Raw genomic sequence first — 20,459 nt, 5'->3', positions numbered from 1 at the left:
TGGCTGCCATACACTCTCGTAGCTCCCCTTAAGTGCAGCGGGTTTATACCAGATGAAGATCCAGCTGGGAGGCTTGGTTGCACCCCAACTTCACAGTTTTCAAGGGAGAGAGGAAAAAAGATCCCCTGATGATTGTTGCAGAAAATAAGAGAGTCCGAGAGTAAAAAGAGGGCATTATTTCGCGGTGACTCTTTCCCCTTCCCTCTCCTCCAAAACTTACTGTGGTGCACTGAGTGTAACAGATGCTGCCCTAATGCTTGTTCAGCTTGTCCACTCTGCAATGTTCACCTGAGTGTTTGGTTTCCAATTTCCTCTGCTATAATTGGAAAAATAACACCTTCAAGAAGTGCAGCTGACTTCTCCAAACACCACAGAAAAGTTTTCCTTGATGCCAGTAGATGTCTTCTCTTGCAGTTTTCTTACTACGCTCGTGTACTTTGTACCACCTTCAAATACGGTTACGTGGCATCAAAGCACTTTGGAAGTGTGGATTCTGCTCACATTCAGTGCCAGACAGGTTTCTTGTGCAAGAATAAGTATGAATTATTTTTAAAAATAGTGTAGCACCTCTGGGCTGCAAAAATATGCCCTGGAAACAATCATTTCTTAGTGATGCTATTGGTTCTCACAGATGTCGTTTTGCTGGGTGGTATCTTTTAGATCATTTGTTCTCTTCTGCTATGAGGTTGGGCTCAGTGTTTACAACAGCAAAATATAATGAGCAGAAAGGGTGCTTTCATGAAAGAATACTGAGCTGTGAGTGCTGTCAGTCAGTACGCAACTGGGCCACCAGACCTAGGTCTGGCCTGTGCCTTTAGGCCAGACCCTTTCAGAAAGTCAGTAACTTACGCTCTGTATTTATACTTCAACCAGTGTTAAGTTAGTATTAATAAGATGATTAGATTAGTAAGTTTTCTTCTGTTCATGCTTTTCATATTGACTTTTCAATGTCCATGGCGTTTAGTTTTTACTTTTGAATTGTTTAAGTAAACAGAACATAATGTTTAGTTTTTATTTTTTAATCTATTTTTCCCTTCTTTTATGTGACTATCTCAGTATGAGGAATTTCCAATCCTGCAGGTTTAAAGTTGTATTTTAAAGCAAAGAAATGTAAAGAAATTTCAATCTTTCTATTGGAACTAAAACAGATAGCAGTGTATCCATTTATAATAGATTCTATAATAATCGTCTGTTTAGATTAGGTTAAACATACTGGCTTTATAAAGAGACAGGATCCCTTGAAAAGGAATCAATCAAACAGACTTTGAAGCTAGAGAGATGCAAGACTCCAGTGTCAAATCCAGTGTTAGGAGACATGCTTCATTTCCACAGAACACTGCAATCCAAGTTATGCAGCTCTTTGAGGACACACTGCGTGGAGTTCTGCATGATAAGCAGCATAAGCGCGTGTGTGTCTGTGTGTGTGTACAGATGGATGTTAAAGCAGATTAATTCAATTTTAAGGAAATATTTTGTAACCACGTCTATCACTTCAGTGAAGCAATTGATCAATTTATTCAAAGACTGCTAAATCCTATTAAAAGTAAAATTAAGTGTTCAAGTGAGTTTTTTTTGCCATTTATGAATTTTCCCAGGTTCAGGAAGCATCTAGTTAGTATTTATATGTGGAAATTTACATTGTGTAAAAAATCAGATGTGTGGAGAGCTTTATTTTTTTGTTTTAAACAATGCCTATCTATTTAGACACCCACTCTGAAGGTTTTGGAATTCATATACTATTTCTGATAGCATGGTGCCTGCTTCTCTATCTGGGTGAAAGCTGAAGGGTAATAGAGATGATGTGGTTTTGTCGGGGCAGGGAGGAGACAGAAAACCTTCTTTTCTGTTTCTACCACAAAGCAGTTTTTACGAGGGGAATGGCTTTGGAATCCAAAGCAGAGGACAGTGGTTGTGTGCCCCTGCAGTCAGGGTGAGAGTGTGCAGCGGGACTGGAGTCAGCATGGAGATCTCACCTGCTCCTCCACGGCCCTGGGAAGAGACTGTTCCTCCTTTCAGCTGCAGAACTCCGTTTGCATATTTCATTTGTGAACCATGGGCATTCTGAGCACTGGGACCCCACGTACTTACAACTAACATGTATAGCCCTTTAAACAAAAGGTACTAATCCAAAAGTAGCTAAATGACTTGAGGGATTAGAAAAGAGACTTAAGAGCGACTTGCATAGCCACAGTGCTGTTTTGGAGCTTAGTCGAATTCCACAGAAATTAGTGAAACGTTTGAGTTCATAGGTTGAGTTCAGTTCTCCTGCTTTGGGGAGGAAGGCATGCTAAGCCCAATATCAGCCTTTATTCCTAGATTTTTGAAATACAAATATTAGGACCACTTTGCACTAAAATTAGTACAAACCAGTGTCAGATCTTCAGAAAGAAGTTCAGTGTTAAGATCTTCAGAAAGCTGTAGAAGAATGTTTCATGGAATTGCCTCAAAATACTTCAGTGATCTTGTTCATCCAATTATAAAAATACTGGTCATATGAATCAGTTTTAGGCTTTAAATATCCACAGAAAGTATTCTGACCTGGGGTTTTAGATAATCTTGTCTCTGTGGGGGGTGAACTAGTCAGTTTGAGTCAAGAAGAAAATAGGTGGTGTTTTTTTTGTGCATTTCTCCTATTTATCTGACAGTCATTTAGTTAAATGTTAATCATCTTCTGCAGGATGAAAAACAACACGTTTTCTACTCTAATATTTGACCTTTTAAACATGCACTGTTTTTGATTCAGGATACATTCATTATCCCTTGTCTTCCTGAGTTAGATTGAAAATGCAGAAAACTAATTAGAGAATAGATCAATAATGTCAGAATTTCACTCAACTAGCATACATTATAAAATACTGATTTATCTAAATTACTGTGGGTGGTGGTTTTCTGGAAGAGACAGAAAATGAGAAGAGGATTGCTAGTGAAAATGGCTGAGAAAAGGAGAGATACAAAAGTCAGATTATTTTTTCTTCCAATTTTATGTTACAATATTTTTGGAGGCTTTAGACTAAGACAATAAGTAATAGAGAAATGAAGCATGAGAAGAGTGAAAACTTTTCTGCTCCTAGAAGATATTGTATCTTGTGAGATGAGGCCCCTCAGGAAGAGATTTGCCTATGATTTCTAATAGATTAAGGATTCCAATCCAGGAAAATAGTGGATGATTTTAAAAAGAAAAAGTCATTTATGTTTGGTATTGGATTATCGTGCTACAAATCAACATTCAGATCTGGGTACTGCTGTAAGTTTCTCTGAGCCGCTGGATATGTTGTTCAGTTTGCTGTGCTATTTCCATTTCTCACTTGTAAAGGAAGAATTACAGTGCACCCCTCCTCTTGCTCCTTTCTCTTTGTCTCTTAGTACCTGCCCAAGATCGCAGAACTGTGCCTTGCTGTACAGCTGTTTACTGACTAACCCAGTAGGAAACCAATTTGAAACTCCTGGATGCCACCATATAAAAATAACACTGTTCTCCTCTTGAGATGTTCAACTTAGATGACTGTCACTAGCAATTACATTCAGCATTATATGGGAAGATGCCAAGACCCCCAGGGTATGCAGGATTATCCAATTATTCTACTGTAAATGAAAGCCAAGCACTGATTACTGGTATTTACATACTAATAATCAGGGTTTCTGGTTGGAATGAACTGAAATGTGTTTATCCACGGATGATTTTATTGGGCATACATACCGTTTACAAATGACAATCTTTTAGCTGTAAATATAAGTAAGAATCTGCTAAATTTAGTCAGACATTATTTTCAGAATCACTGTGCCATTTCTTGCTTCTGGGCATATGTTTACATATCCATGTAAACGTAGTAGCTTCAGTGGAACAGTGTGGTTGCAATGAGAGGCAGAATTTGGCTACCAGAGGTCTATCTTCTATTTGTTAGTGTGGTAAGAGTAAAATAATAATAATAATAATAAAAAGGTTTGTGGAAGAAATGACCTGTTAGGATCTTTTTTGAAATCCAGATGACTCAGTGTTTAAAGCAGCACTTCCCTTCTCTCAGCCTCGTGAAGTTACAGGTTATAATTTAGAAGTTAAATTTTTCTGGGGACTGAAGCTGGAGAGGCAAAGTACAGACATTTGAAGGCACAAATCCTGCAGTGCCCCAGTTCCTACTTAAACACTGATGTGGCATCTGATTGACCTTGCTGGATTTTTGCCCAGACACAGAGTCTTCCATCTTTAGGGAGGTTGCCGCAGAGGCCACGTGTCAGTCTGTGAAGGGTCTCGAGCAGTTTGGATCCAGCAAGCTCACAGGAGCACACTGCCCTTGTTGGGTTCCATCGGATATCTGTCTACATGCAGAGGGCTTGCAAGATTAGAATTGAAAACGGACTTTTGCTCTGAGGAAGAGAGAGGCATCTCAGTGTTATCTGTCTCTTGTGAAAACCACAGGCTGGAAGAGTGTGCCATGAAGACAGAATCCTTTCACTGACTCCATGCCTATCCCTGCAAATATGCTTCCATCAGAATGTGACCCACATCAGTTGGAATTCTAAGGGACACCTGTATGAGTTTGGGCGAACACCTGCATGAAGTAGAGCAAAAGCTAGCTTTGGTACAAATAGTTTGCACGCTCCCTTTTCTAGCCTGACGAGCTTCTGCTCTTGTTCCAGTTGCTCTAATTTAGGAGTAGTTTTAGCGATGTGATACCTGTGTGTGTCAGTGAATGCATGTATATGTTTGTGTAGATGGGAGGAAGTCAGGCCTGCCTGTCATGGAGCAAGATGACTTCTCTTTTTCAGTATTGTAATTTTCTTTGTGGCATTAGAAAGGAACAGTTCTGTTTCAAAGCTCAGAAATTAAAAACATGACATGAAATTTGCGTATTATATACTGCAAGAACTTCTTACAAGATCAGGATAGAAAAGAACAGGCTCACAATGTGGACGCTGGGGAAGCTGAGAGGATATGTACTGGAGAACTATTTCCCTGTTCATGCTTTAGGCCATTTGCTCCCCTTCACTAATGGATTACTTTTGAAGATGGGGCACTGGCCTAAATGAACCTGTTAGTGTGACTCATGGCTATTCCTGCATTCTGAATCATCAGTAGTAATTTTTGTTATTAATACGAGGTAAAACAGATTTGCTTTACTATGCAGTATTTGTCACACCAAATTGCTCTCACCTACTGCAACTATAAGAAAATGTGATCACTGAGAAACAGTACATGGTGCACTGACTCGACTAGACTTTCTGTATTATGACCACAAAAACCTGAAGAATAAAAGCTGTATCTAAGTACCAGCAGAACCAAGTACATTTTACATTATCTGCCAGAAATTTTGCTCTGGAATAAGGTGCTGTGAGGCCTTCCTGTGAACAGAGGAGGTTAGAATTGCACGTGGAAGCAGCTGAGGTATGAGGTGCTGATATTACTGATGAGTCCTTGGGGAAAATGCAAAGTAGAAAGCGAGAAATATTCCTGATGTGCTCTTTCAGTTATCATTTTTGGTGTTCCTTGTAAATTAATATTATTTCCCTTAAATTACACTGTCTTTGTTAAGAGAACAAGGAGAACTCTTTTCTAATACAATTTTGATAGATTAATTTAATTTTATCCCTGCAGTTACTTTGTCTTCAGGATATCCTTTTGATTAAAGTGTATTTTTTCCTATGACTGAATTGCATTGCACTGGTAAGAAATTAGTTTGGGAAGTGCTTGCACATATTTGGTGATGGATTTTGCCGTGTCACGAGTGAATTGGTAACTGCAAAGTCTGTCAACCAATTTCTGTGTCAGTGAACTAACATACTGATGTGCTTGCAGGGTCAAGCTGTTGCTCAGCTCTGCTCGACTATTCCCAATGTTACTGTTTTCGGAACAGCTTCATCTTTCAAACATGAAGCAATCAAAGACTCAGTAACTCACCTGTTTGACAGAAATGCAGACTATGTGCAAGAAATAAAAAGGTAATCTTTTTTCCCTCCCCACTAAGTAGTATCTGGCAAAATATATATTCCCCATAGCAACTGGCATAATACTATGAAAAACATAATACTATGAAAAACACTGGGTTAATCATATTTATGGGAAGAGATCACATTTTTGAGTTCAGGAACTGAATTAAAATAAAGATGCTATATAAAACTGTCTAGATCTGCACTACAGGAGACAAAATAGCAAGCATCTCCATATTTCTTTATAAGCATCATAAGCTTTGTTTGTCCATGTTCATGCTTGGATGTCTGCTGTCAGCAAACTAAATACAGTAGAAAAGAATACAGATGCTAACAGAAGACTACTTCACTGCATCTAATCTGCATATGTAGTAGCTCAGGTTCAGTAGTCAATTCAAGGTAAGAAGAGTACTCAATTCAGAGTAAGAATTTTTCAGTGGATCTGTAAGTTATCCAGGTTTTAGAGGAATTCTCTGGTATGATTCCATCTGCTTGTGTTTTTGCCTTCTGCCAGGGACTGATATCACAGCATGTGATGTCTGTTTTGATTTCAGATCCTTAGATTTTGTTTGTTTGCATTCAGATTAGAATCATCCTGTTGCCTTCTGAAGACCTGTGTGCTTCTGTTTCTATTTACATGCTTTCATATACTTTGTTTTCAAGTCTGTCTAACTGCTTTTAGATACTGATGTTGATAAAGGTGGCAAACTTTGGAATTAATAAGAAGGTCTTAGGAAAAAAAAAGTCTTTTTTGTTTTGCTTGTCAGATAGATAAGAGAGAATGTTTTTCCCTGCATCTTGTATCTGTCAAAATACTAGGTTATCTAACTGGGCATAACAAAGAAATTTCTCAAAGGGGCACCATAAGGTAATAGAGTTCACAGACTTCCTGTCAAACTTCTTCATTCCTCACAATGATGGCAATGTCTCCTATTGCAAAGTGAGATTTCTTTCTTGCTTTTTAGAATCTCAACAGAAGGAGTAGATATTGTTTTGGACTGTCTGTGTGGAGAAAATACTGGGAAAGGCCTCAGTCTTCTTAAACCACTTGGGACTTACATTTTATATGGTGAGTGGAAACAGCCAGGTACATATTTCAAAACTAAAACTTTGCTAAGCTTAGAATCTCTTAAAATCACCCCTTCCAAAACTGGACGTGTATCTAGGTGGCTACCATGTGATAATTTATCAATTGAGCCATTTCCAGTAAAGGATTTTAGTGAAGATAAGCATGGACTAAATTATTGAGAAACAATAGCTAATACAAAGAAAGTCTATAAAAATATAAATCCAACAAATGAAAATGAATGTATGTTTCAGATTGTTAAACGTTAGATAATGCAAGAGAAATGTAGGAGCAAACTTGGATCTCTCATTCCTCACATCATAGGAATTGCTCTGTGGCCAAGGAAACCCTTAACATAGTTCTTGTGGGAGGAGAACTTAGTGGAAGCTTTCAGGAGGAAACCTGTTGTTTCTATTCAACATGACTTTGAGGAATTCAAGCTCAGGTTTCTGTTCACAAATTTCTAATCATGTACATTGAGTGATCCACATACCCAGTAAACGTGTTGTCCCTGCAGTTCTGCCAGGTTGCCATGTTGTTGATGATGGAACCGCAGTCAGCCAAGCCTCTATGTGTAGGAGACAGCTGAAGGGATCGCTGAGACTAATGGCATTTTACTGGAAATAAATGGAGAGCTATAGAAGAGATTTGGTGTCAGAATGCCTAGTAGCACTGAAACTGTTCTTGCTTTTGAAAGATTTAATAGTTTATGTTTTTGTCATCCCGGAATATCTATTAACTTGTAGGGTTCTGTCCCTTGGCCTCTTTGTTATTTATTCCCAAAGTAAAAGGACATCTGCTAATCCCTTTTCAACCTGGGGAGAATTTTTTTTCTTGCAAATGGAAACAGTTTCTTGGAATAGAAACAATTCTACCTATAATAAATGGTCTGCTTGTCAGCATGTATTAACTAGTGTGTCTATGTACTTATCTTTTACAGGTTCATCTAACATGGTTACTGGGGAGACAAAAAGCTTCTTCAGTTTTGCAAAATCAGTAAGTGTTCTAGTGCTGTGATTCTGCTCTACTTTCCTCTGACTTCAGTCTTTCCTGAACTTCATCTCCATTAAGTTGTTACTTCTGATATTGCTAAAAAGTTTTATGACTGCAATGTGGTGTGACATGATTTATTCTGATATGACAGCTAGACAGGAATTGGAGCTGTGTGCAGTGCGTATTTAAATTGTTAGCTATCAGACATGTATCTCCTATCACAGCTAAGTTTAGCTAGACTGCATTGTTTATTCACTTACGGCAGAATATCATATCCATGGATATGGACAAGCGTACCCTGCATGTTACTCATTTCTGAAAACACTGCAGTGAATTAAAGGAGATAGTTCTCTTAAGACTGGGCTTGCCAGTCATTTCCAGCTTTTCAAAAGTTAGTTCTATACAGAAATGCATTTTTCAGGTCTCCATGTTCAAGTAACATCAAAGAGATGATGATGTTACATTTGTTTTCTAGTTGACGATGTCAACAAACACAAATTTCAAAGAATTGTTTTTCAGCGTATTGAAAAAAAAATCTGCTCAGAAATTCTAGAAACTGTAAAGGTGACAAATATATCAAATAAACTGCTAGAGAGAAATAACTTAACCAGGTATGAAAGAAATTCCTTCAGATTAGAAAAACAGAGGGAGACGTCTTTGCTGAATATCTATCATATAATCTTTCTGCCAAGAGCTCATTTACAGCTTCCAGCAACAACCCCTTCCCAGGAGAAATTAACTTCAAAAGTCTCTGTGTAATTGAAAACAAGATAAATCAAAGACTCTAGCAAAAGTGTGTATGTTTTTTTGTTTCCTGCATTTTCTTAATAGTTATAGTGGCACAATCTTTGTTATTGTCACACCTTTGAGAATGAAATCAAGATAATCTTAACTACTCAGCCTTTTTACTATTTATATAAACGTATCCAGATGTGTATAATTTGTAGGGTAGCTTGGCCCAAGGAAATAAATTTCAACTGAAATTTTCAGGTAGTACTGGTATTTATTGGGTAAATAAATGTCAATAAAATGAATTTCATATACATAAAATTTTGTATAGAGTATAAGTAGTTTCTATATTTATATAATTAGTACCACAAAACTAACTCATCAAAATTTTATCAATGTTAATTAAAGTTGATGCATTCAAATAAAACTTGCTAGAAAACAGAACCTCAGGCTCTTGGGCTTAAATGAGATAAAATAATTTTCTTACCTATTATGCTTAAAAATGGCAAATGTGATAATGGATGAAAAGCAAATGGAAGCTAGCAGTGCATGGCTTCCTTTTGAGAATAGTCAACAGCTGCTTGCAAAGGTTAGGGAAACTAGCGTGGCTCTCGTGAAATAACAAAGAAGGACAGGAGATCTAAGAAGGGAGTTCCAGATCCTTTATTTCTAGCACCAAGTCCTAAAACCTGACAACAAAAATGTGTTTTATTTCTGCATGTCAGTCAGCAGCTGCCTGCTTTTTTGCCTGTTAAATAAATCCTTACCGCTTCTCTTGGCTTTTACTGGAGAACTGACAGATGAGTCATGTATCATATCTGCATAGACAGTTTTCTTTGTCAACTTTTTAGTACAGTTCTTGAAGAGTGTTTTTCTAAACCTGCTGCTGTTTATTCCTTTCCAGTGGTGGCAGGTTGAGAAGGTAAATCCTATCAAGCTGTACGAGGAGAACAAAGTCATTGCTGGATTTTCTCTGTTGAATCTACTTTTCAAACAGAATCGAGGTGGCCTGATCAAGGGTGTAATGGACAAACTCCTAAATCTATATAACAATAAGAAGATCAAGCCTGTGGTTGATTCATTATGGGCTTTGGAAGAGGTAGGAGCAAACATTTCTTTCCCCGTGTTGATTTTTTTGAATATACACATTTTTAGATATAAAATTAGTTCTAAAAAGTTATTCACACATTTTTTCAGTAAATATTTCTGGAGTTTCAAATATTCTGTGCTACATTCTTGAAAATACAAATTAAAATGTGTTTTTTTCAATCTTAGAAAATTGTTCCTGTTTCCTAAGTGCATGAAACTTGTGACTAACTAGTGGCTGTGTCTGAACACATCAGCTTGTATTAGCATGCATCCATGAGGAAACAGTAATCATCAGATTTAACAAAATACAGTATTATTAATGTATTATAGTTCTGAATGGCCTGTGGTCAGGGTTTGGAGGCCAACTTGTTGCTTATTCAAGTGGCACTAAAGAACCACCACTGTGATGGATGCAGGTAAGATACCTGGGCTGTGTGGTGGGACTCCACAGCCTGCGACAGTTCTTGGAGCAGGATGCATTGCAGGGTGCTCTGGGGCTTCTAGGTGCCTCGGCCAGGTTTTATGGCAGGAAGGTGTGCACTGCGTCAGGTCATGCTGGTAAAGGAACTGTAAGCAACTTCATCCTATCACTACATCTGCCCCTAGTGTACTCCAACATGGCACTTCTTGTGGTACAGGAGATGCAGGTGGTCTAGCACTATGTGGACTCTGTTTGTTCCTCTCCAGCAAAATGGAAAGGAATGACACTTTGACCAGGAAGCCTTTATCTGTGTCTTCCCCAAGGAATCTCTCTAAAATGTCTGTCTAAGGCTGCACTGTTGCTAGTGGCAAGTAAATAACACCTTGGCCTTACCAGCCCATGGAATGGGAGTGGCATTCAGCTGTTTGGTAATTATCACCAAATGCAAGTCTGACTACTTAAGGGAAATCAGATGTTGTGATAAAGAGCAGCTGGCTCAGAGCTCAGGCAGGACAAAATTGCTCTGTCCCTGTCAAAGGGAGAGCACTTTGAAGAGCAGTGTAAAATAGAACTGTGTTCACATGTAGGTTTTTGATATGTTTTCACAGAATCACAGAATTGAATAACCTTACAAAGTGTTTTAAAAATGTAAATGGCATAAGGCTGAAGAGAGGCATTCTACTATTTTTTTGTTCAGGTACTTTTCAGGTATTAGTAAGAAAAGGATTATTAAAATAGTAATGGTGTCCTTGATCAAGATATTTTGGGCTCAAACGTGAAAAGTTATACATGGCAGGCCAATCTTAATTGTCAACACGTTGGGAATTTTCTGGGAGACTTTTGTTTGATAACATTTCATCTAACATTTGGCAGTAACATGCACCATTCCTACCATTAGATTGCGAAATGTGTAAATACATCTGTTAAAGAGTGCAGTCTACAAAACTACAACTCATTTATCACGCCCGCTCATTTTTCATGAGCTGTCTGGCAATTTACAAAGGAAATTACTGGCTAGTGTCTTCAGGGATGTAACAGTGCCAGAGGTGTCCTCGATTGATTGCAGAGTATTACTGAATTATTATTCATTCCGGGCATTATTGTTTTGGGGATATATTTTTGTGGGTATGGAAATAACTTAGGTCGGACTATCAAGATAAAGATAATATGATGCGTAGACAAATGTGCTATCATAGCTGAGGACTAAATGGAACCAGACTTAGGAAAGGTTGGTATATATTTTTGTTCTGTTTTGAAAGATCTGTTTGTTTATTTATTTATTATTTAACTCCATAGCTGTATATCGTCCTACCCTTCAGTTTGATATTTGGTTGCTTTTCATTTCCTGTTGAGTAAGCCTGATTTTCTTGAACTGTCCACTTTTATTTGACCGTTCTCAGGCTTATTCATTAGACAGTAAATCAATATGACCAATTTTTACCACTGCTGTTTCCTGAGGAAATTTCCTGACCCTCACAAGCATTGAGAATAATTGTGCTTGACTAGAGAGCGGCAGAAATGTGTACTCCCTGCATGGCATTTGAAAAGGAATGATTTGAATAGTTTTCTGTGGCAGAATGTCACTCTCTTCAAAGGATCACAGGAGAGTCATTTGTCCTCTGACTAGAAACTGTCTCCCAGAGTTAAGCTTGAATCCTGTAAGTGACATAAAAAAATGAAAATATTAAAAGTAAAAATCTCAGAGGGGACTTAACCATGGGACACCTTTCCAAATGCTTAATAATATTCATTACCTATTTATGTCATCACATACTTAAAAGTTTTGATCTATATATGAAAGACATATCTCTATCATGCCTCTTTACCTTCTTTATTCATTCTGCATCTGTGTTTGTTCTCATGTATTCCTTCTTCCTGCAAATTCACAAATGAATGCAGATTCTCTAAAGCCAACCTGGAAGGCACCTGCTTTTTGTTCAAAACTATATTACAATACAAACATTTATCTTTTCAGTCCTGTATCAGTTGCAATGGTCATCTGTGTATCAGTGCTGAAAAGCATCTTTGCAGTCTTTAGAAGAGGATGTTATATCTGGAGTGGTGTTCCTCTTTGCTGCTTAAGGCTGGTTGCCACAGGACAGCTTGCTGTACGATAAGCCCAAAATTCAGAGCTTTATGTTCTAGGCCTTATGAAAACGGTCAGAGGAAGGTTTGCAGCCGTTGTAATAGGTCCCCATGAATGGTAAAAAAAGATTTCATTGCTGTAAAGGCCTGGTATAATTTCTTGAACAGCATCTGTTTCTACATACTTTCTGCAGGATTACACAATTTAAGTTTGTAAGATTGTGCTGATTATAGAATATTGTAATTGGAATGAGATATTGCATTTTAACGTGTTTCAAGTGGCAGTAATATGGGGTAGAGAGAAAGTTGCTAGATTCCCATTTCTCTGTCAAGTTGTAGAGCACATGAAGTGATGACTAGGTGATTGCCAATTAATATTCAAGTTGGTGTTTGAGAATTGTTATGTAGACTTAGCTTGATACTGTTGCCATTGACACAGACAAATCTTCGTTGTTCAGTGAGATCATTCTAATTAGTATATGATCCCATCCAGTGTTTCTGTTTTAGGGCGTTATCCAAAAGCTATGGAGGTCAATCAAAGGGCTCCTAGTTTCACTGGTTTTTGTTTTAGGATGAGGATTACCCTGCCTTTTCAGTATAGTCTGCTTAAATAAATTTAGCAATTGACTGAAGGGAGTGCGGGACAGAAATCATTCTGGATGGAATTGGAGGTGACTTCATTTTCTTCTGTGCTTCAGATTATTGCTGACACAGGGGAGATCAGGTTCTAGAGTACTGACTACTCCTGTGGAGTAAAACTATTTGCACTGCTGTACTATCAGTTGGTGTTGGCATAGAAAGGTTAATTTTTTATCTCAAACTTACATCCATAAAGCCTATAAAGAAAAGTATGTTAAGTGGGCCAGTAGGGCCATTTTATGATTTTAATGCAAGAAAGATCTAACTAAGAAATACAGTGACAAAATCCACAGATATTTCCAAATGGAAGTCTAACAGGAATTACTCATTATGAGATGAACAAAGTCATACAATAAAGCAGCTGCCATGGAGAAGTCTCGCTGTTTTGCAGCTATTTCTTTATAAGGTCAAGTGTTTAAAAAGACTTGATAATTTATAGACGGTGCATACTTAAAATACTGTTGTGTAGTAAAACGTTGATTGTCTGGTAAGATTGCATTTCAGTAGAAATAGCAGAGTTTAAAACAGCGTTAGTATTCAGTGCATACTTGTTGAGATTTGCGGTTGTTTCTTTATCAGTAACTACATATCTAACCTTTAATTTGCAGTTAGTCACTGCTCTTTGTTCTGATCAATTTGTAGTGTGTATTTATGAATTAGCATTCTCCTGAGGGTCTGTGAGTCTTCAGCTCTACGCATTAGATTATTCCAGATTATTAAGCAGAATGGAAACTGAAGGTTCTTATAAAAAATCTGTTGTATTGAATAACCACGTACATGCTGCGCTTTTCTATTAAAATTCTGTTTTCTCTGTTTTTTTTTTTTTTTGTAGTTGTAAAAGAAAATACATACTCAAGGTAGAACAGGTTGTAGAGATAGAAGGTATAAGCACTTCATCAAGGTGACTTAGAGCAGTTAAAAGTAGCACTGATAACATGTAAAACAAAACTGCCAGGAATTCTTGCACATGAACTGCCAGTCATGAAAGTGACAGTGCAAAATATGCACCATGTTTTCCTACTATCCATAGGCCCTTTTCCCTCACACTGGGCTACCTGCTTGAAAAATGACTCAGTGTGTCAGAAAATCTTCAGATCTGGGCTATTTTGGTACATATGGGTGAACAGTGAGATTATGGAAAAACATCTTTGTTACAGTTTGGTTTTGTGTACCAAAGGATTCATTGCATTCTTCTGTCTGAAATGATTTAAAGGAGTATGCTGTTTATATAGTAATAAAGGCGTCAAAGACTTGTATGGCTTTAGGGTCAGTAAGAATGATGATAAGCCTGAAACCTATGGAATGGGGTGATTACTTAGTCTTTTTCTGAAAAAAAAGTAAGAGGATAGTATTACTATTATATTACTAGATCAGGCTGGTACCTGGCAGAAGGCACTGAATGTTACTCTGTGTCATTGGTTTGTAGTAGTAATGTACTAATGTCTTCAGTAACTCCTTACGTTGAAAATAGTAATGCAACAACCGTAGTTCAGGTCTAGGAGTATACTTTGGCATTGAGTTGTGATTGAAATCAGTGGAATCAAGGCACTGCACGCATTTATGGATCAGCCTCCACAGACTCTAATTCCTGTGCCTCATGGTCACTGCACAGAATGTTTTTGAGTGGAAGGGGGCATGTTAATTTAGTTTGTAAGGATCACTGCACCCTCAGCCTCACTTTTTTTATCCTGAATCATTATAAGGTCTAGCTAGCTGTAAATATATATACTTTTATATATGAGTGGGATTCCTTTGTCTTGAAGCCAGAGCTTTTCATAATAAATAATAGTAAATTACTAAGACAAAATCAAGCTGTGTTTAAGAATCTAAACCTGAAGGGAATGCAGTGCAACTGATCACATTGTAGTATCATTACAGAATACCTGCTGATACCATATTTTCCTTTAAAAGAATAATTTTCCTCATATGTTTCTGTTTTCACATACTTTACATTGTTTGCATTAGCTTTCAATGTTACTAGCATGCAAAGGAAAACATTAGAAACCTTACATCTAATATCACAGCTTTACCAAGTTGTGAGGTGAGAAAGAGGACAAAAGAACACTTTCATGCAGAATTCATACTATGTTTGGGGGGGCGGGGTGTGGCGCAGAGCTACCACAATATGTCTGTTTTTAGCACTGCCCTCTGGCTTCAAAGGATTCAGGTATTGTAAATCTCTTTTCTACTGAACGCATCCTCTGGCATAAATTACAATGCATGCTTTTAGATATCAACAGTATTCTAGGACAAAAAACAAATCTGTTCGTGCTAGCAGAAAGAGTGATACCCTTCACCTTCCCCTCAAAACCAGAGTCTGTAATTTAATCAAAAGCTAATCATGCCTTTCATGCGTCAGTGTAGTAAGACAGAGAGAAAACTGACCCATTAGTTACTTTTAACATATTAAGAGGATAATCTGATAATATCAGATCAGGCTGGCACCTTGTTATAGATACTAAATGGCATCTTGTGCTTCTCTTTTTTTGTAGTTACAGTATAATAGTGGCTTGTGCAGGCTTTTTTTTTTCTTCCCTTTTATATGCTAGATGAAAACAAATTCTTCACCTGAAGAAATTACGCCTTCTGTTCTGCCAACAGCATTTACAAATATAGCATTTACATCCTGCGTTTTTTCTTCAAGGTATGCAAAGTAATCTAGAGTAATATGATAAAAATGAAAGTTCATTAATAACCAAAGCATTAACACACCACAAAATAAACAAAAGGATCATTCTTCCATAAGCATAAAACAACTTACTTTGCAGTATTATATCAGAGAAAGAGGAAAACTAATTACGTGGAAACTCCTGCGAACATATCAATGTCTCCTTTTCTGTAATTGCTTCTCTAGCATTAGAACGCACGAAGTCTGCTTGTTCTGATACCACAAATATTTCTTTGACAGTACTTCAACTGCAGTTTTTCATGAACTGCTTTCCTGGTGTACAGGTATCAGCTGTGCATGTATAGTGTCCTGTGATACTGCCATAGATCGTTGTTCTTCCTATGTGTGAGATTCTGTTCCCTTTGACTGTATAAAGTAAACATCCATAGATCAAAGTAAAGGTAGGTGATTTATCTGTACATCACCCTTGCTTCTCTGTGTACAAACAAATCCAACACAACAAGTTTAATACAGGCTTCATGCACATACCAGATCTTGCAAGGAGCTATGTGGTACTGTTGCAGTAGGTTTCAAAATATAAATGAGAGAAAAGCACACTGAGAAGAAAAACGTGAATTACTAAGGGCAGCTTGATTCTGTGTTGATGATTAAATTATGCACAGTTAACGACCAAATTTTCAAAGTTAGGGTAAGGGAAAGCTATTCCACTTAAAGTTTACTTCAGTAGCATTAAGTGTAATGAGCACAAGTTCTAAATGAATGAAAATGGAGCCATGAATAAGGTGATTTTTAATAAAGACTCTGCAAATAATTTTTTCCCAAGATGCTTATCTTAAGTAAATATTAATTAAAACTACAAGTAATATTAGTGCAATATGCATAGAGGAGTAAAATATACCTTGGAGGAAAATATATACCTTGAAAGTACTGGGGTTTAGTAAGGTACTGTGGTTTTTTTTCGTTCGTTTGTTTGCTTTTTCTCCCTCTAAAACGTTGTGCATACCTGATCATGGAATTCTTGCTACTCTTATGTGAATTAAGTTCTTACCAAATGCCTATAACATTTCATTTAGATTTCTTCCCCACTTAGTGCTGTTTAATAGGACTTATATTACTTCATAATTTATTCTGCCCTTCCTAGCTTTTATCACTAAGTGACAACGTAACCCAGTATTCTCTTTGGCTTTATATGCTGTTGATAGCAATGTAACATGACTATGATTTTATTAGAAGAGTGAGATAGAAAGAAGCAAGACAGGACTTAGATATGGGTCCATAATAACGCCTCAGATACGTGACATTAGCTGTGATTAGCTCAAAATCAGGTTGGGTAAATGAGCTGTTTTAGGAAACTCATACTTCACTTGTCAAGTCAGTTAAATATATAAGCAGAAGTCAATTATTTTCAATTGCTATATACTATTCATAAACTGCATGAAATTCAAGCTGCATGAATGGAATCTAATTAAACAAGTAATTTATTTTAGTTCATTGCTTTCTTTTCTTTTTTTTTTTCTTTAGAGCTTCTGAAATTGTTTGCTTTGTCTAGCCTGCCAGTTGAATACCTGTGTGTATAAACAAGCAATTTTGCCTTCTAGAGTCTTCAGAATGTTGCTTTATGCATGCAGAGAATATTCATACTAGACTATTCTTTAAATAGATAGATAACAAAAGATACATGATGCATATCTTCATTTCTCTGATTTCATGTAGCATGTTAGTGGAAAGATCAGCTTGAATTCTTTAATTTTCAGTTCTGTCCCTTAACAACCAAGCCCCTGGGCTGTGTCTTAGCATCACTGAGAGCCTTTGTGATTCGAAGCATTTGTTGGGGCTCCAATCCCAGAATTCTACCAAATCTCAGTCAGCTCTTTAGTTGCAGGGAAACCAGATCTTAATGTTTTGGAATGAAGTAGCAGACATGGAAGAGTATTTTGGCAATATTTCTGATGAACATAGGTTCTAACCTTTGTAACAGCTATATTTGAACACCGAATCAGACTAGTGTGAGACTAAAACACTTTCAATTAACATAAACACAGCCCGCAGATACAGCACGTTTCTAATCTACCTGGTAAGTGCTGTGCTAAGAATTAATTAGTTATGGAGATACAGAGGCCGAAAATACTTTTCTAGAAGCCATGAGACACTGGAAATTGAAAGTACAGTGGTGAGTCATGATACGTGTTTCTGGGTCAGGACAGATTGTCATTTCCATTTGCCCTTGTGTGCCACAGAGATAATAGCTTGCTGTAACTGCAGGCCGAAGGAAGACAACATGTAGACTCAGTTCCTGATGGATAATGTGAGGGAGGGAAAAAAAAGCACTCAGAGGAAAATAACATAGGAAGCATTGATAGATTCCCTTGAAGAAAATGTGCACTATTAAAGATAAACTAGTCACATGCTTCCAGTTAATTAAATTAGAAACAGGAGATTGTATACGGGTTAAACTAGTTTGTCACTTATTTGAGAAAATAAGAACAAACCTGTTAAATGGAGCAAGTGGCTGATTAATTATTGTGAAGAAGCAATATTTTACCAGAGTAGTCTGCTTACTGAAATACATTAACTGGCTTTAAAGTAATAAATTGGCACACAGTCCCTGTGTATTAAACTGACATACTGTACCCTTGCAAGGAAATAATGAGAGTCCTAGCTGGGGAAAGCTTTACCAAAGCAGAGTGGATATATTTAGACATCAAGGACAGAACTATGAGAGATAAGAGTATTATTTCTTCTGTATTTATCTTGAGTGTTTGACTCAAGCATGTTTGCTTTACAATTCACTTTTACTGTCTGTGTCACAGAATTTAAGCCATTCTCAAGAGTCAAGAAAACAGGGTTTCATGGAGGCTTTTTCCTATTTGAAAACAGTTTCTGGAATTTTTAATTTATGAAGTATTAGAGAACAAAAGCTACATGTTTTATACCCCGATCTAAACATATGCTGCAATCCATTCCCTTTTATTTCTACTGAATAATGGCAATGAAACATCTGCCTACCTTCTCTTACAAAAAGGTTGATTAAATGTATGCCAATACATTACATCCACCAGTAGAAATAATTTTAAATGGAATCTTATAGAAAGCTTCCTTTATCTCCTGCTCTGTAGAGTTGGTAGTACCAACTCAGTGTTTTCTGTCACTCAGAGAACTGACTGTTGAATGCCATGGATGAAAAACTAAGTAAAAAGCAGGTACCAAAGGGAAAAATATTAGACACTAAGTTTTCAAAGGCACATTGAGATGCTATATCATTCTTGTGTTGTACACTGTTAGTGTGCTTAGTTTAAGCCTCAAAGCCTATGAATGGAACCTAGGATTTTTCTTTGTGTCAGAAAATTCCACTCACACTTCTTTGTTAATTAGTTCAGAAAGCAAGCTCTCAGTTGTTGAAGTTGAACTGGCATGGACTGCTACTGTGAGAAATTCAGCTTTTCTCCCAGAGTATCATGAAGGAGCAATCTGATGTTTGTGTGAAGGTTTATTAGTGATTGTTTTCATTCGTTTAGAAACTTTTTGGTCTCTGTTCAAATTTTTGAAAAGTCTATTTTCCCAGGTGATAAGGATTTTTTTAAAAACAAAACAACAAAAAATGAGTTAGAAGTACTGAAGTTTAGTTGGTGACATTGAGAGAGCTGAGAGATGTCGTCTTTGTGTGGCACAACATAAAATACAAATAATTCAGTCTCCCCTTGCCTTTGAAACCTTCCCATTTTCAGACTAGGAAGAGAATCCCTGATGATTTCTCATGAGGTTTGGGCCTCTGATTTGCAATAGATCAGACTAGTTTGTTTGTTTGTTTGTTTTTGTTTTTTATTTTCCTATAATCTACGAGTATAATACTTCATTGATTGAAGAATGCCTAGAAAGCTATCCAAGGATAGATAAAAAAGACTCAATAGGGAGTGGGAGATAAGAATGAAAATACCTCCTTATATTTAAATGTACTAGTCCACTTTGTCTGAAAGATGCTTTGTTTCCAGCAGTGGTCCCTGTGGCCATTTTCCGTGGCTGATAGTGACCAGAAAGATAAATAGAGCAGAAGAGAATGAAACGATTTGTGAGACTGCAAAATTACTACGGTGAGAAACAACAGTAGATAATATGCTTTCTGCATTTCAGTATATTTTAGCTCACATTTTTCTGATTTTGTTTTTTTTTTTATTATTATTATTATTTGGATGCTTGGCCTATAAAGAGATAAGGTAAACATAAGCTTTTAGCTGTAGTAGAGGATGTTTAGCTGTCAGTAGACATACAAAATGTGAGTAATAGAAATGAATTAGGTATTTTTGGTTTTAGAAATATCTTTCTAAAGGGAACATTCTAGCTTTTCTTCTAGGATCTGTTTATTAGTGTATCTGTGTAATAGTAGCTGAAGAAAAATTATTTCCATCAGCAAAACCAAATTTTTAAATAACTTTATGTTAGCGAACAACAATCATTAATCAAGATGAACGTTCTCACCTAATGAAAATGGCTCATAAATTCTTTTCAGTCATTTTAAACAAGGACAAGTTTTAAAAGCAACATTACTCTTGGGCTTAAAGACATCTCTTAGAATAATATAATCCAATGCTAATGTTATAATTGAGAGTTTTATTTGGTATTGCAGTTTCATAATGATATTATTGCTCATGACAGATAATGATATAAATTAACACCAAGGCAGCAAAGCAGATGTATTGTTGATACTAAAAGGTTTCCATATAAATAGCTTGCTGTGAGTGATTGAACATAAACATATTTTGTAGGGCAAATCCATATATTATGCTCACTGACTTAAAGAAAATCATACTAAAAGGAAGCAGCATAATATAAGATCGTCAATTGAGCAACTGACTTTCAGCTGTTCTAATTTTACTGAATATGCTGGTTTG

General features: G+C 36.8%; 1 protein-coding gene across 1 annotated transcript in view; it reads left to right on the top strand.

Annotated features, from left to right (window-relative positions):
• VAT1L (vesicle amine transport 1 like) overlaps window positions 1-20,459 on the top strand; it is a 53,269-nt gene that overhangs the window by 15,259 nt on the left and 17,551 nt on the right. Inside the window, exons 4-7 of the mRNA XM_040571123.1 lie at window positions 5,792-5,934; window positions 6,888-6,991; window positions 7,929-7,984; window positions 9,615-9,809. Coding sequence (XP_040427057.1) covers window positions 5,792-5,934; window positions 6,888-6,991; window positions 7,929-7,984; window positions 9,615-9,809 — 498 coding nt within the window. The remainder of the gene's footprint in view (window positions 1-5,791; window positions 5,935-6,887; window positions 6,992-7,928; window positions 7,985-9,614; window positions 9,810-20,459) is intronic.

This window comes from Cygnus olor, chromosome 12, assembly GCF_009769625.2.
Source record: "Cygnus olor isolate bCygOlo1 chromosome 12, bCygOlo1.pri.v2, whole genome shotgun sequence".
Lineage (NCBI taxonomy): Eukaryota > Metazoa > Chordata > Aves > Anseriformes > Anatidae > Cygnus > Cygnus olor.
The sequence above is the reverse complement of the archived record's forward strand: the minus strand, read 5'-3'. Positions and strand labels throughout refer to the sequence as shown.